At 44.1% G+C, this 15,714-nt stretch overlaps 1 protein-coding gene across 1 annotated transcript in view; it reads left to right on the top strand.

Moving 5' to 3' along the window:
- Positions 1–15,714, top strand: part of DOCK1 (dedicator of cytokinesis 1) — a 517,745-nt gene that overhangs the window by 102,456 nt on the left and 399,575 nt on the right. The window contains exons 12-15 of the mRNA XM_033841901.2: positions 1,024–1,113; positions 1,445–1,545; positions 5,847–5,981; positions 12,702–12,810. Of these exons, the coding sequence (XP_033697792.1) occupies positions 1,024–1,113; positions 1,445–1,545; positions 5,847–5,981; positions 12,702–12,810 (435 nt within the window). The remainder of the gene's footprint in view (positions 1–1,023; positions 1,114–1,444; positions 1,546–5,846; positions 5,982–12,701; positions 12,811–15,714) is intronic.

The following is a 15,714-nucleotide window of genomic DNA, read 5'->3' as shown; positions in this document are numbered from 1 at the left end:
TTAACCCATTAAGGGATTGTCAGTCTGTTTTCCAAAGCCATGGCGTCATTTTACATTTCTACCAGCACCGTATAAGGGCTCTAATTTCTCTCCGTCCTTCCCCACACTTAACTATTGTACATCGTTTTGATGACAGTCACCTCAGTCTGGGTGAAGTGATATCTCACTGTGATTTCGATGTACTAATCCCAGTGACTAATGATGATATAGCCATTCTTCATTCCCTTTTACGGTCAGTAGTCCATTGTGTGTCATTCTGCCTAGTCTTGAACTACCCCATCAACAGGGAACTCATTACTTCCGTTGTAGTCTTTTTTAGTTCATCTTATAATACTTCTTTCAGGGGAGAATGGGGTCAGGGTTCAAAGCCAGGTTCTAGTGTGACATAACTTTGAAGTCTCCTAATTTTTTCTAAATTAAATTCATAGTGTTTTGTCATTCTATGCTGTAATATTTCTTTGGTGAATTATAGTAGGCATAAAAGGAATTTCTCAATTACTGTTGAATAAATTAAGCTCATGGCTCTCCGCTCTGTACCCCAGTTTCAGAATCACACACCTCTTCTGTCCTTGGCCATCTGTGTCTGTACAAGATCCTTTATTATACTAGAAATTTGTCCCTGTGTGGCTTCTGCCCACTTGCTAGCTCAGGTCCCACACTCAAGCGTGTACGGAATGAGTCAGATTCGGACTTCCCAGGGTTGCTGTTGAGCTTTTTGTCCTGATGAAAGTCAGGAGAAGCGTTGGAGAGGTCTCATGGGTGGGTAGGCGGTGGGCTGTAGGGCATCTCCCCGCTGCCCATCCTCTGCTTGGCTCAGGGTGGCCTGTCTTTGTTCTGAATTCACTCATCTCAGATTTTTGTCTTGTGAATCTAATGACTGACAAAAATCCCCAAAGTCTGTAGCTTGGTAGGTGCCATTTGAGAAAGGTGGGTGTTTGCAGTATTGCCAAGGATGATAGTTCTTCTAAGCTGGGGAGAGTGGGCTGAATTTACCTCGTCTGCTGACCTTTTGTGTCTCTCTAGTTCCTCCAGGACACCTTGGATGCCCTCTTCAACATCATGATGGAGAATTCGGAGAGCGAGACCTTTGATACATTAGTGTTTGATGCTCTGGTAAGAGGCCTCGACTTTGCATCTGCTCAGCTATTACGGGACGCTTTCAGGTTGCAGCCTTTGAAGCTGGGGCGGGATCCATCACAGTAACCCTGAAAGCGCTTTCAGTTGTAAACCCAATCAAAGCAGATGAATTGAGAGGTAGAAAGTTTCTGCCACTGTAACACTGTAGTTAGGCAAATGTAAATTGTAGGGGAAGAAGTAAAGTAGCTGACCAACCTGTGTCCGAAAGTGTTAGAGCTCGTTGACTCACACAGAAGTGCAAGTGATTCAGCTGAAGATTCTAAAATGGTTTGCATTTCTTTCGCTAAAGAAAATATTAATTTAACAGGTATTTATCATTGGACTAATTGCTGATAGAAAATTTCAGCATTTTAATCCTGTTTTGGAAACCTACATCAAGAAACACTTCAGTGCAACATTAGCCTACACGTAAGTTCTGTTTTGTTGTTTTAAAACCAGTACTTCTTTTTGTATATTTTTGTAAGAGTCTTTTCCATATACTTTTGCCTGTGATTCTATGTTTCCCTTCCCCAACTGTGAATTTACTGGGATCATTTTTATTATTGTTTCTCTCTTAACAGACCTAAAAATCTTGTTGAAAGAGATAGGTGATATATTATAAGATTCCGGAATAAGTTCTTGTTCTTCTCCACACCTTTTATTTGTCTTTGAAATGTTCAGTTTGTGTTTGATGAAACAGATACATGAATGCAGAGTGCCCGCCGCACTGCAGCTTCCTGATGACTGTTTGATGAATGAATAAATGGTTGTGGTCCGGTATTGAGGTTATTGGTTATTTAGTATGAATAAAATTCAGTTTTGTACTTTTCAGTCTATCTTTTTGCTCTTTATTTATTTATTACCATTTTTAAGGTTGCAGGTGATTGGTTTATTTTTGTTCTGCTGGACAAAGCTGGATAAAATTGTTTTTTTTTTCGGGAATTCCCTGGAAGTCCAGTGGTTAGGACTCGGTGTTTTCACTGCCATGGCCCGAATTCGATCCCTGGTTGGGGAACTAAGATCCCGCAAGCCACACAGCACGGCCAAAAACAAAAAAAGGATCTAAAAAAAATTATTTTTTCTTTTAAATTGGCTGGTTAGTGATGTTCAGAGAGCCAGAATGTTCATGTTGTGCAGATAAAACATCTGTGGGTTTGACAATTGTTTCTAGACTTCATCTGGATATTGGCTTTTAATACTCTTGCATCTCTTTCTTTTTTAATTTTTTCTTTAAATTTAATTTTTTTCTTGAAGTCTAGTTGATTTACAACGTTGTGTTAGTTTCAGGTGTACAGCCAAGCGATTCACTTATACATAAATATGTGTGTTTGTAATATATATATGCACATATATATTGTTTCCAGATTCTTTTTGCCTTTTAAAGAGTGCCTTTCCTTTTGTTCCAGAAGCTTCGGCTCTAACTCACTAGGATTCTTACTGCTCACCCAGCTGCTCTCCGCCTGCCCTACATCCCCACATGGGCCCCTTTGGGGTCTACTAGACACCAAGGGGAAGGTGTGAAGCCTGGTGCTGGTGCCACAGCCCTGGGACCCGGCCACCTGGGCTTATGTTACCACTCTGCCACTTTCAAGCTTAAGTTGCTTAAACTCTGTGAGCTTCAGCCTTCTCATCTGTGCAACAGCACGGTTGTAGGTTTTCTTGAGAATTTTAATGAGTTATTACACGTCAAGTATTTGGAATAATCCCTGCCACTCAGAAAGCACCAAGCAGTAGTTAGGTTTTGTTATGATTAGAATTATTAGGGCGAGTTCCTCATTCTCTCACCATGGGATTTACTGGCATTTATTCAGACTTTTTATTGTGTGAGTTGCAGTGAAAAAGAAAGGTTTAATTTCTTTAAGAACATTCAACTTAGAATCATTCGAATCATTCGAAATGATTCTCTTTCAGGGCCAGGAAGTTGAGTCAAAGCTCCCATCTGTGTCTTGACCATACTTAGGTCAGAACCTGTTGTCCTTGGCTGTGGGACTCAAGGTCAGCAGCTCTGTCCCTGATTCTTGGGTTCTTCCGTGTCGGCTTGAGTGCATGTTTATTGCAGGGAAGTGGGTGGAGCCCCCAGTGGGCGGGGAGCAGCGTGTCCTCACCACACAGGGCAAAAGCTGTGACCAGCTTTGTGCTTGCTGACTAAGAAGCGTTTGTTTAAAACATTCTCTTCTCTCAGTGGAGAAGCCCAGTTTGCCACACTTTGGACAGTTCCCTGCAGACCTTGGGAGGGCTGATCATGTGACACCATCTCTCTATAGCAACCAGAGGGAGCCCGGGGTTTATGGGCGTGGCCTCCGTGCTGCTCTGGGTGCCATGTGACCTCCATATGTGTCACTTTCACCATTCTCCTTCTTTATTGAAAGGGGGCCAAACAGCTTTGCTCAGATCAGATTTTGCACTTTCATTTCAGAAAATCGGAACAGTGGTAAGGTCACCGTGCTGCATTCCAGGTCGCCTAGCTGGCGTCCCCCTGCCTGTGACTTTGGGGAGAACGGTGCCCTTATTCTCAAAGGTGGAAAACGAACATTGGGGAGCTTTGGGCAAGTTACTCAGTGGGAGACACAAAAAGTACCATTTTATTGTTAAGTTATGATGGGACGGAGTTGAGAATTGGTATCCTCTCATTCAGTCTGTCCTCTGCCAAAAAGGAAATTTTAATTTCGGAAAATAAATATTCTTGTCGTGTTTTGGTAAACTAGCAACCCCAAGTGGTTCTTCAGCCATTGGAATCTGAGTATTTTTGCCTTGAAATACCAGAGGAGATAATTGTGGTTCACGCAGTTCTAACCCAATCATGGAAGGTTGTGTCTGCACTCACGAAGTACTTTCAGCCTTCTCCGGCCCAGGGGACATTCGGGTCCTAAGTGTCATCACAGCCAGTCTCTCCTCCGCCTCTTCTAGGAGCCTTGGTTAGGCTAGAGTCTGGTCCAGGTAGTTTCTTTCTGTCTTTCCTTTGATAAATCTGTAGCCTTTCTTTGCAAAGAACTCCAAGAGAAGAAATTAAAGATGACTGGAGGCGATGGGCATTACTTCTTAGCCCTCCGACTCTCGCAAAGCAGGAGCTCCCCTGCCTGGGCAGTTAACGGATCAGAGTGACCGGCTCTGGTCCAAGCGAGGAGGGAGGGAGGTGTCAGCTTCGGGGACGGTTCTTCCAGAAGACCAGCAGGACAGGCTCCTTCTGTCCACAGAGCTGCCTTGCCCAGAGCTGGGTCAGACCTTCCTCCCACTGAATCGACGTGCTGTGTGGTCCGCCCCTCTGAGCTGGTGCCGAGGAGGTTGGTCTTTCTGCCGTTACAGGTGGCGTGGCTCGCGTGGACTCGGGTCTTTTGACTTCCAGATTTATTTTCTGGTTCTGGGTCATTCTCTTTGCAAATCATTCCTTCTTTGTATTCTTTTCTTTGATTAATCTATTGGAAGGATTTCCAAAATGTATTTCTATGGAATGTATATTTCTTGGGATATTAATAAGGTCTAAGAGTAAAAGGTGTGTGTGGTCCACTCAGTTTGGGACAATAAGTTAAACCGAGTGAAACAGGTTTTATGCCAGGACTTGAGATGTTCTGCCGTGCCTCGGGAACCATCAGGAAACATGTATGGGACAATACCTTTCTGACGTCAGGGCCAGGGGAGCCTGTGGGAGGGGGATCTCTCTGGCTTCCCTTCCTTAGGACATACTGGCAGGAAGGCTTCTATGGTAGTCTCTCATTTCTTGAGTTCTGCAGCCTGATCAGTGTTAGAAATGACTTTGTATCCACTCAGTCACCCCAAAGCCTTTTTATTGTGATTTATCAGTAGAAATGTGACTCTTAGAACCGTTCCGAGGTCATCCAGAATCCAAGTTACAGTTGCTCTTATGAGTGTCTTGTAATAATCTCGAATAACAAGCTAGTGCATGCTGGCTCCCAGCTTAATGGGAAATGCTGTGAGTGCCCTGACAGGTTATTTTTATGACTCTGATGAATATTTAAAAGCTACAGGGAAGTGCTGTTGATTACATAAAAACTTGGGGAGTGGAGAAGTTTGGTTTAGGAAGTAGTCTTGTTGGTTGTTGTCATACAGGTTTTACATATGCTGCTAGTTTTTGGAGAGTTACGGTGTAGCCCAGTACACTAAAAGCTGACAGTATACTGCAGTTAATTTAATTCTTCTTTTATGATTTAGAAAGCATAGCTTGAGGGTCATCCTTGTGAACAGTGATTATTAGTTTATGGGCCAGTAGTGGTAGAAAATGTAGACGTTTGGACAGAATCAAAAACTGATTATTACCATTACTGCCTCTATCATTTGAAAATACCATATGCTCAATAGAAAAAAATGAGCATTATGAAAATAGATATGTCTGTAGAAATCCCTTTGATTTTTGTTATTTAGCATTGGGAAAGCTAGTTTACCTCCCTAATCCTGGGCTTCTCCATCTGTAAATTAGGGGTAAAACTCATCACTTGCCTTATAGTGTTGCTGTGAAGAATAAATTATATAATACATTTAAATGCTTACAAAAACATCTAAAACTTAGAAAGTTCTTGTTAAATGCTCAGATCTCGCTCCTCTGAGAGTTATTATATGGGTCGCTTTTAATCTGCTTGAGATACATTTCACAATATGCATATACTGATAAGTGTGTACCCAAATAAGAAGAACCCACTTGTGTATTTTTGTCCCAGTTAAGAACTGAGATATTGTAATCTTCTGGACTTGTTAACTTGTGTTTCCATTATGAACAGGAAGCTGACGAAAGTTTTAAGGAACTATGTGGACAATGCCGAGAGGCCAGGAATCAGCGACCAGCTGTATAAAGCCATGAAAGCTTTAGAGTACATCTTCAAGTTCATCGTGCGCTCCCGGATCCTGTTCAATCAGTGCGTATCACCGTGCTGGCTCTCCGGTGGACTTACAGGAAATCCTTTCCTTCCTTCCTTTTCCTTCTCCATCCCCCTTCCTCTTGCTTCTTCCCCTTCCTCTCGTCTTTCTCCTTCCTTTCCCTGCTGTCGAGCATGACACAGCAGTAACAGATAACAGTCCCGGGCTGGGTTTGCCCACACTCACTGTGTCTGCTCCCACATGTAGTGAAAGGCAAGCATGAATTTGAGTCTTGAGCCCTGAGTCTGAAATGTGTGCCTGTGAGTCAAACGTCGTCTCCTGAAAGCATCGATAATTCTTCAGAGGTAGTGCAGACTGAACACCAAGGGTTCTGAAGTTCTTTTCAGTATATCTTATAGAGAAAAAAGCCCTTGAAAAACAAAATTAAAACAAACAAGCAATAACAGCAAAAAGCCAAAACCAAGTTAAACTACCTCACTTGGGAGGACTGGGGGCTTCCTCCCTCTTTCCTTCAACTAGAATCATGTTTTGTTCCTAGAGAGAGATTCCCACATACAAGATTGCCGTGCAAATGGACGCTCAGTGTTTTCACCTAGTGATGTGTTTCATACACTATGTAAGTGAATTTATGAGTTGTGTTTGAACTTTAAAGTGGATTGGGATATTCCCAATCCACTTTAAAATAATGACTTCGTTATTTTATAGAGAACGTTAGTATTTTTTCCTATATATCTTTAGATGAAAGAGATGTGCTAAAATAAATGAGCTTTCTTGGTCCACAGTATTTAACTGTATGAATGAAGAGGTGTGAAATGGGTAGATGGGGTGTTGGGGTGTTGAAGTTGACTCACTCTGCTCCTGCTTTTGGAGCTGTAGCTGCTCTGGGTGACCTACAGTGGATGGTGTTGGTTGCTGTTGGTTATTGGAGGTTGGTGTTCTTGTGGTGAGTTCTAAACACAGAGACGGAGTTTAAGAATCAGTGTCCCTCTGAGTTAGAGAATACATGCGACTTCTAAAAGCACAGCCCTCTTGAAACGTATCAGTGAATCCTTCGGGATGGAGCGAGTGTGGACCCAGATTGGTCCCTCCTGATTGACTCTTTATCTTTGTTGGCCTGAAGTCAGCTTCTCCAGAAGGGCTGGGGAGAAAGGGAAGGTATTCAAAATCCAGCCTGTGCACACCATGGTACATGTAAGCCAAAGGAGCAAGTTACTGACTGTGTGTACAACTGTAAGAGTCGCAGATGGGAGGGACTTCCCTGGCGGTCCAGTGGTTAAGACTTTGCCTTCCAGTGCAGGGGGTGCGGGTTCGATCCCTGGTTGCGGAGCTAAGATCCCACATGCCTCAAGGCCAAAAAACCAAAAAACATAAAAGAGAAGCAATATTGTAACAAATTCAATAAAGCCTTTAAAAATGGTCCACATCAAAAAAAATCTTTAAAAAAAGAAAAAAGAGTCACAGACGGGGTAGTACCCACCATTAATCAGTGGTCACGGCCCCTGTGTTACTGGTCAAGGATTGTTTGTGCTTTGTTCACTCTGACATTCCGTGATCTAAGACCCACGGTTTGAGGCCATCGTGCTCTTATCCGTGACTGAGATATCAAAGGCACACTCTTCTATTTTTCTTATTGTGGATAAGGGTGACTCTTTTTTTTTTTTTTTTTTGTGGTACGCGGGCCTCTCACTGTTGTGGCCTCTCCCGTTGCGGAGCACAGGCTCCGGACGTGCAGGCTCAGCGGCCATGGCTCACGGGCCCAGCCGCTCCGCAGCATGTGGGATCTTCCCAGACCGGGGCACGAACCCGTGTTCCCTGCATCGGCAGGCGGACTCTCAACCACTGCGCCACCAGGGAAGCCCAAGGGTGACTCTTGATGTGGGTCGAAGCTTTTTCTTCTCTTCAAGGTCAAAGCTGTTGATGATTTTCTCACTGTCACGGTATGAAAGATGACCAAGGAAACGAGGTTTTGTTTTCCTGTGTTATATCTTATTATTATTATTATTATTTTTGCGGTACGCGGGCCTCTCACTGTTGTGGCCTCTCCTGTTGCGAAGCACAGGCTCCGGACATGCAGGCTCAGCGGCCATGGCTCACAGGCCCAGCCGCTCCGCGGCATGTGGGATCTTCCCAGACCGGGGCACGAACCTGCGTCCCCTGCATCGGCAGATGGACTCTCAACCACTGCGCCACCAGGGAAGCCCCAGATACAGTACTTCTTAAATTTAAATCTTTAGTCTGAGATTGCTGAGAAGAATCTATGATAGGAAAAAAAATCATAACCTTAAAGTCATGGACAACAGAGCTAAAGTCTTTTAGTCGCGTCTTGTCCTCAAACTGCCCAGGGCCTATTTTAGTAGTTCTTCATCTGTCTTATCAAAGGCATTGAGATGAAACACTGCTCCTATCTTGTATAGTCTGCTTAAGGAAAAAGCCATCCTGTGTCCTTCACAGATGTCTGGGATGTTTGATTCCTAAGCAGCTCTGATGCATGGTTTTTTTGAGGTGGGGAAGAAATCACACTCGGGTTCTCATTTTCTTACCTGCAACACATCTATTACCTTGGGAGAAAAACAGTTGTGCTCAGAGCTGAAATTGACAACTGTGTTTTTCTTTTTGCAGTTGGAATAAACTTTTGAGGTTTTTTATTTTTCTTCTTCTTTCAAACTGGTGTACTGTGTTTTCACATAACGTCGTAGCTTTGTAAAATGCCATGATAATTGACAGTAATCCTTCCAAAGAAGGAAGGGGTGAAACTTTGGAGAAGAAGGTATTGAAACTTATGGTTGTTACTCCACTGTCTTTCTCACTATGCAAATCCATGCTTTTTGTTTTGTTTAGAAAGCTCATTTTGTTTTGAAATGAGAACAGTAGTTTTAAAACGCTGGTCCAAAGATATTTGGTTCCTGGGGAACCCACCGAAAGATTCCTGACAGCCAGGGGCACTTCTCCACTGGTTTTGTTTGTCTGTGTTTTCTGAGTGGGTGGATCACCTTAACTGGAAAGCCAGAAAACAGTCGCATCCTGCACCAGACCTTCTGACTCCAGTCGCTAAAGCTAGTTATTGCCCAGTTCCTCTTCTGTCTTTCTGGTGCTTTGTTGAGTTGTGCCTGTCACCTGGTGTTAGCTTCTTGATAATTAGTCATTGATCGTAAGTTGTAAAGTTGAGTATTTAGTTCATTTATAAATAATTCAATTAAGTAATATATTAGGTTTATATCTGCTGTCTTTCTATCAATTTTCTCTTTTACCCATCTGTATTATGTTTCCTTTTCCTGCTTTTTTTTTGCCTTCTTTTGTATCAATCAAAATTTTCTTTTTTTAATCCCATTTTCTCTCTTTTTTGTGTTATTATTGTCATGCATTTCAAGTCAACATATATTTTAAGGCATTACTATTATTATTTTGTATAGTTGGTATTCATTCAGCATGTTTTATATTTATTATTGTTTTTCCATCTCTCTCTTTTTTTTTTTTTGCGGTACATGGGCCTCTCACTGCTGTGGCCTCTCCCGTTGCGGAGCACAGGCTCCGGACGTGCAGGCTCAGCGGCCATGGCTCATGGGCCCAGCTGCTCTGCGGCATGTGGGATCTTCCCAGACCGGGGCACGAACCCGTGTCCCCTGCATTGGCAGGCGGACTCTCAACCACTGTGCCACCAGGGAAGCCCTCCATCTTTCTTTTAATTTTATGTTTCTCTATAGGATAATCTTCCTTCGGTGCAAAGAACTTCATGTAGAATTTCATTGGGTATAAGTCTGCTGCAGGTTTTGTTTGTATGAGAATCGTTGACTTCATCTTTGTTTTTGAAGGGTGTTTTCTTTTAATTTAGAATTCCAGATTGGCAGTTATTTTCTTCTTCCAGATGTTATTCTTTTCTCTTTTGGTTTCCATCATTTCTGGTGAGAAGTCAGCTTTCAGACTTACTGTTACATCTTTGAAGGTAAAGGTGTCTTCAAAATTTTTTCTCTACCTATGTTTACAATTTTTCTCTTTCTCTGTGGTTATTAGCAGTTTTACTATGGATTACATAGGAATGGTTAGCCTTTTATTTATCCTACATTGGATTTTGAGAGCTTCTTGAATCTTTCAAAATTAATTAATTAATTATTTTGGGCTGCTTTGGGTCTTTGTTGTTGCGCACGGGCTTTCTCTAGTTGTGGCGAGCAGGGCCTGTTCTTTGTTGTGGTGCACGGGCTTCTCATTGTGGTGGCTTCTCTTGTTGCGGAGCATGGGCTCTAGGTGTGCGGGCTTCAGTAGTTGTGGCATGTGGGCTCAGTAGTTGTGGCTCTCGGGCTCTAGAGCGCAGGCTCAGTAGTTGTGGCGCACAGGCTTAGTTGCTCCACGGCATGTGGGATCTTCCCAGACCAGGGACTGAACCTGTGTCCCCTGCATTGGCAGGCAGATTCTTAACCACTGCGCCACCAGGGAAGCCTGCTTCTTGAATTTTGGATTAATTCTTTATTAGTTTTAGCAAATTCATGGCCATTATCTATTCTAATGTTGCATTTGTCACATTGTAGCTCTCATTTTCTTCTGTAACTTCAATTACATGTATGTTAGATGTCTTCATTGTGTCCTACATATCTCTAGCACACTTCTCTATATTTTCTGTCTCTTCTGTTTATTTTCCTGTTGATTGTCTTCCATTTCACTGATTCTGTCTTTAACTCTGTCTAATCTCAAGTTAACCCATATAGTGAATTCTTAATTTTATTTTATCATTTAAAAAAAACTTTTTTTTTTGGCTTCGTTGGGTCTTCGTTGCTGCGTGTGGGCTTTTCTCTAATTGCAGCGAGTGGGAGCTACTCTTCGTTGCAGTGTGCAGGGTTCTCGTTGTGGTGGCTTCTCTTGTTGCAGAGCATGGGCTCTAGGTGTGTGGGCTTTATTAGTTGTGGCACATGGGCTTAGTTGCTCCGTGGCCTGTGGGATCTTCCTGGACCAGGGATCAAACCCGTGTCCCCTGCATTGGCAGGTGGATTCTTAACCACTGTGCCACCAGGGCAGTCCCTGAATTCTTAATTTTAGATATTATATTTTTGTTTTAGAATTTTCATCTTTTTTTATACATTCATTTCTCTACTAGAATTTTTTATCTTACCTTCTGTTTTCTTCATCTCTCTATTTTCATATTTCCACTTTTCTATTTTTTCCATCTTTTTCTTTTTCTTTTACAATATAATACATTTATTTTGACAGTCTTGATACAGAAGTAACTGCTCGCTAACTACAGTATCTTGATCACTTGTGGGTCTGTTTCTGTCGTCTCTGTTTTGATTGGGCCACATGTGGTCTGGTATTCTTCCGTGTTTAATAACTTTGTTTGAATACAGGACTGTGAATATATAAAACTGTCAAAGCTCCAGATGAAGTGATCTTCTTCAAGAGAGGATTCATCCTTTTCTTTTCTAGGCAGAGACAGTGAGACTGAACCTTTACACGACAGAGGCTGTATGGAGCCTTATATGGTTTTCCTCTGGTTGCCCAGGGTTTTCAACTGAGAGTCTGCTGTGTTACCTGGAGCCCCTCTCCCTGGCATTTTTCAGACTCTATTCTTTATCTCTGGAGACAGACAGACACTCCACTCTGCTTTATAGATGTTTTCATTTTGGTTTTCAGTCCCCTGCACCGTGGAGCCTTAGGAACTGGCAGATACACTGGAAGCGGGCTGGGGGGGAATGGGGGAGAATGAGTGAGTACATGCTAGAAGCCTCCCCAGGTATCTGCACCAGTCTGCCGCCCTTGCTCCTTTTCACCTGCAAGCAGGAGTTCATGACTTCATAATGGTCATTGTTTGGCACCTTGTTTATACAAACCCCTAATTGAAAACCCTTTACAAAACAGATACACTAGGTTGCAATGTCCCATTTTAGACAGAATTTGCTGCTTTACAGTGGAACTCATTTAAGACTACTTCTAGGGTGATTAATTATCACTTAGTTTACAAAATTTTCCATTGTACACAAGTTTTCAGGTATGGTATGCTTTTAATTAGGCAGAAAACTAGTCTGTATTAATAAAACATCTGCGCTGCAGCATCTTAAAATGCAAATGTATCGCTTGTTAGGAACACAGCAGCTTGAAGTAACTGCTAATAAATAATTCATAGATGAAACCTATTTACAATTAGCAGCACGTATTTGCATACATGTAACCAGTATGCCACTTCCTTATTATCCATTTACTGAATATGATCCACTCTTGGAATGTTTTCCCGGAACCACCAATTCTGTGATGGGAGAATTTGTATAGTGTCATTACTCTGAAATCAAGTAATTTTGAGTTTATGAGTATAGTATCATTTTCAAAAGGTTCTAAGATCACGTTAAACTTAGTTATCTTTGTGATTGTCAATTATGTGACATGGGTTTAAGAAACACTGGCAGGATATACACTGAAATCTTAATGATGTGATCTCTGCGGGGTAGAATTCAAGCTGGATTTCTCCATCCTTCCTTCCTCTCTCCCTTCCTTACCCTCTCCCTCCTTCCCTCCCTTTTTATACATTTCTGCATTTTTCAGATGTGTAGAATGTGTTATGTTACAAGCCAAAAGGCAATGAATAGAATGATTAAAATCAGCTTCCTCGGCGTGAAGGCCTGTCTCCCTAGCTGAGGGTCCCGGTTATAATCCAGGTCAGCTCCCATGTTCCATGGATATCGAGGACGTTCCCTCACAGCAGCTTTAATGTCTGTAGATGCAGGAGCACAGAGTGGCGATGTGCCATGTGCAGGCCCACAGATCTGTGTGTTCCTTTGCAGGCTGTACGAAAACAAAGGAGAGGCCGACTTCGTGGAGTCCTTGGTACAGCTGTTCCGATCCATCAGCGACATGATGAGCGGCGTGTCAGACCAGACCGTCCGGGTGAAGGTAGGTCCTCGAGGCAGCGTCGACCACACTCAGGGCCCCGCTCTTAGAGGCGGGACTCCCTGCAGGCTGTGAAAAGCAGGGTCTGCGTGTCCTTCGAAGCCTGGACGTGAGCGGAAGGTTCAGGAGCGGCTTTGCAGTGACCATGGTCGTGGTCCCTGTAATGGGATTCTTTTCGCTTCCTCTGGAGGGGCTCTTCAATGCTGTCCTTGGTCTTTGCTTCTCTGCAAGGAGAGGTTCTCAGTTTCCATCATGGAAGGATGGGGAAGTGGAGGAGGATGATGTTTTCACGTCACTTGTCAGGGCGTCTCAGTATCTGAGCAGGTGTGGGAGGCTGAGGCTGTAGGTGCCCCAGGCATCCATCAGACCTCAGGCTGAGCTGTGCTGCTAGTGATATATCTTGGTCCCTCCAGCGAGTCTGGAAGAGTGAGCGAGGGATCCAACCTTCCTGTGGTCCTGCTGTTCTCACCACCTTATTATCTGTTCTCGTCCTGTGGTCCTTTGGGAGAACAGATGCCTGCGTCTCAGGTGGGGTCTGTGCGGTCTTCAGGACACGCCGGCGTGGAGGTGCCAGGAGGTGGGGCGTGGGGGGCGGGCCCCGGGAGTGGCCCAGGACCCGCACCCTTGCCAGCATCCCTGTCTGGCAGTTTCAGTGTGGCCGACTTACTGCAGAAGAAGCTGTGCGAGTTGTGTGTGCTGCCCGTGCTAATTCCTTCAAAGGACAAGAATCTTCCAAATGATTAACTTGCAGCTTTCACTCTGCTGCTCCTTGTAGCAGCCTCTGTACTTTCCTCTTTGAATGTTCTTTTACTGTAGCATTTCCCAGGAAACATCTTTATGGCTATTAAAAATATTGTGGGAAAGTAATTTCCCAGCTTTTAAGTCTGGGACAGAGATGTACGCGTGCTCAGATGTGTGTCACGGTTGCTGTGACCAGGGGAGCAGCGTCACTAAACGTGAACAGTCACGATGGCCCTTTCATCTCGGAGGTGAAGCTGCTGTCTGGCAGAGCCGTGCCGTCCTCAGTATCACTTCTCAGTCTTCATGTGGAGCTGGTGATCCACAGAGAAAGCTGTGTGGCGTGTATTTTCAAGTTTGGGCTTAATTATTTTGGCAACTTATTGCCTAAAGCTGCCTTATTGTTTTGAGGTTAAAATTAACAATGTGTTTGGTACATTTACTACGAAATCCTCTGGCATTTCTGGAAAACAGACACAGGGAGTCTAAGAATAGATACAAATGACAGGAAGTTTTGAGCCCAGAAGTCCTTTTTGGTTTCTAAATATACTGTTAGATTATTAAATTTGATTGGGCTTGACTTGTGTCTGCCCACCTCCCTGGAGGTCAAGGCATTTAGTAACTGCAGACTTGAAAGTCCTTCCTTCAGTGGGTGTTTTATTATGAGACACGGGTGAGTTCACTGACGTTTGTGCCTTGGTGCAGACCTTACATCTGCAGCACAGATGACTGAGTTTTATTTGAAATGTTGCCTCCTTGCTGCTGATTTCGTATTTTGTTCTTGCACAATAGGTGCTGCCTCGACTTCTGAAATTTAAGAATTCCCATCACGGGATCCTGTTTTTGTGTTGTTTTAACTCTTTACGTTTTGCTCTGTGGAAATGGAAATACAATTGTGAGTCATCTTACGTAGAGGAAATATGAAAAAGACTGGCATTTCTTAGGGGTTAACGTTGTTTCCCAAGGGTGGCCCTTGTTGGCTGTTTTGATCTTGGAGATGACGTCATTCGTGAGCAGGGGGTCAGCGCGCTCCATGCGTTCTTGGTGATGTTCAGCGTGACCTGCTAGACTTGTGGGGTGGGAGTGGCCGTTCTGAGCACCCCGCCGTCACCCTTCTCAGACTTGCAAGAACCACTTACACCCACCTTGTGGATCCAAGTCAGCATTTTATGCCTCAATGAAGGGAGAGGCAAGAGGAGTTTCTGATAATAATTAACTGCAGGATAGACACGGCATCCAATTAGAATTTTCAGCAGCGCTGCCTTCCGCTGGACGTGGAGTTTGCAGCAGCGTCATCTAACTTAAGCAGGAGCGTACTTGGGTACGTCTTTGTTACGTGGGAGAGGGAACCACGGTGAATGTGTGGGCGACGCTCTGCCAGGTGGCCTCAGGTCTCCTCCACTTCTAGATCCTGCTCTGGGGCCCCCGTGCGGTTCTAGAGACATACTCACCATTGTGCTGCTTCGAGATCCCTCAGTTAATGACCCCCAACGTCAGAGCTGCTGACAGGTCCTTAAAAAAATGCTTTATGTGGTAAAGAACATGAAAAATTACCACTTTAACCACTTTTAAGAGTATAGTTCTGTGACATGAAAGACATTCACGTGGGTGTGAAACCATCACCACCATCCGTCTCCGGAACCCTTTTCATCGCCCCAGACGGAAACTCGGTACTTGTTACACCGTAGCTGCCCCGTCCTCCCCTCCTCCCAGCCCCTGAGAACCACCGTGCTGCTGTCTGTCTCTATGAACTTGAGTATTCCAAGTTCCTCGTGTAAGTGGAATCATACCGTACATGTCCTTTTGTGACTGCCTTCTTTTTTTTTTTTTTGCGGTACGCGGGCCTCTCACTGTTGCGGGCTCTCCCGTTGCGGAGCACAGGCTCTGGATGCACAGGCTCAGCGGCCATGGCTCACGGGCCCAGCCGCTCCGCGGCATGTGGGATCCTCCCAGACCGGGGCACGAACCCGTGTCCCCTGCATCGGCAGGTGGACTCTCAACCACTGCGCCACCAGGGAAGCCCGTGTCTGGCTTCTTTTACTTAGCATAATGTTCTCACGGTTCATCCGTGTTGTAGCAGGCGTCAGCATTTCCTTCCTTGCTGAGACAGAATTGTATCCCATTGCATGTATCTAACAAATTTTGTTATTCGTGCACCGTTTGATGGAC

Source organism: Tursiops truncatus, chromosome 16 (assembly GCF_011762595.2).
Source record: "Tursiops truncatus isolate mTurTru1 chromosome 16, mTurTru1.mat.Y, whole genome shotgun sequence".
Classification (NCBI taxonomy): Eukaryota; Metazoa; Chordata; class Mammalia; order Artiodactyla; family Delphinidae; genus Tursiops; species Tursiops truncatus.
This window is presented reverse-complemented; position numbering and strand designations above follow the sequence as displayed.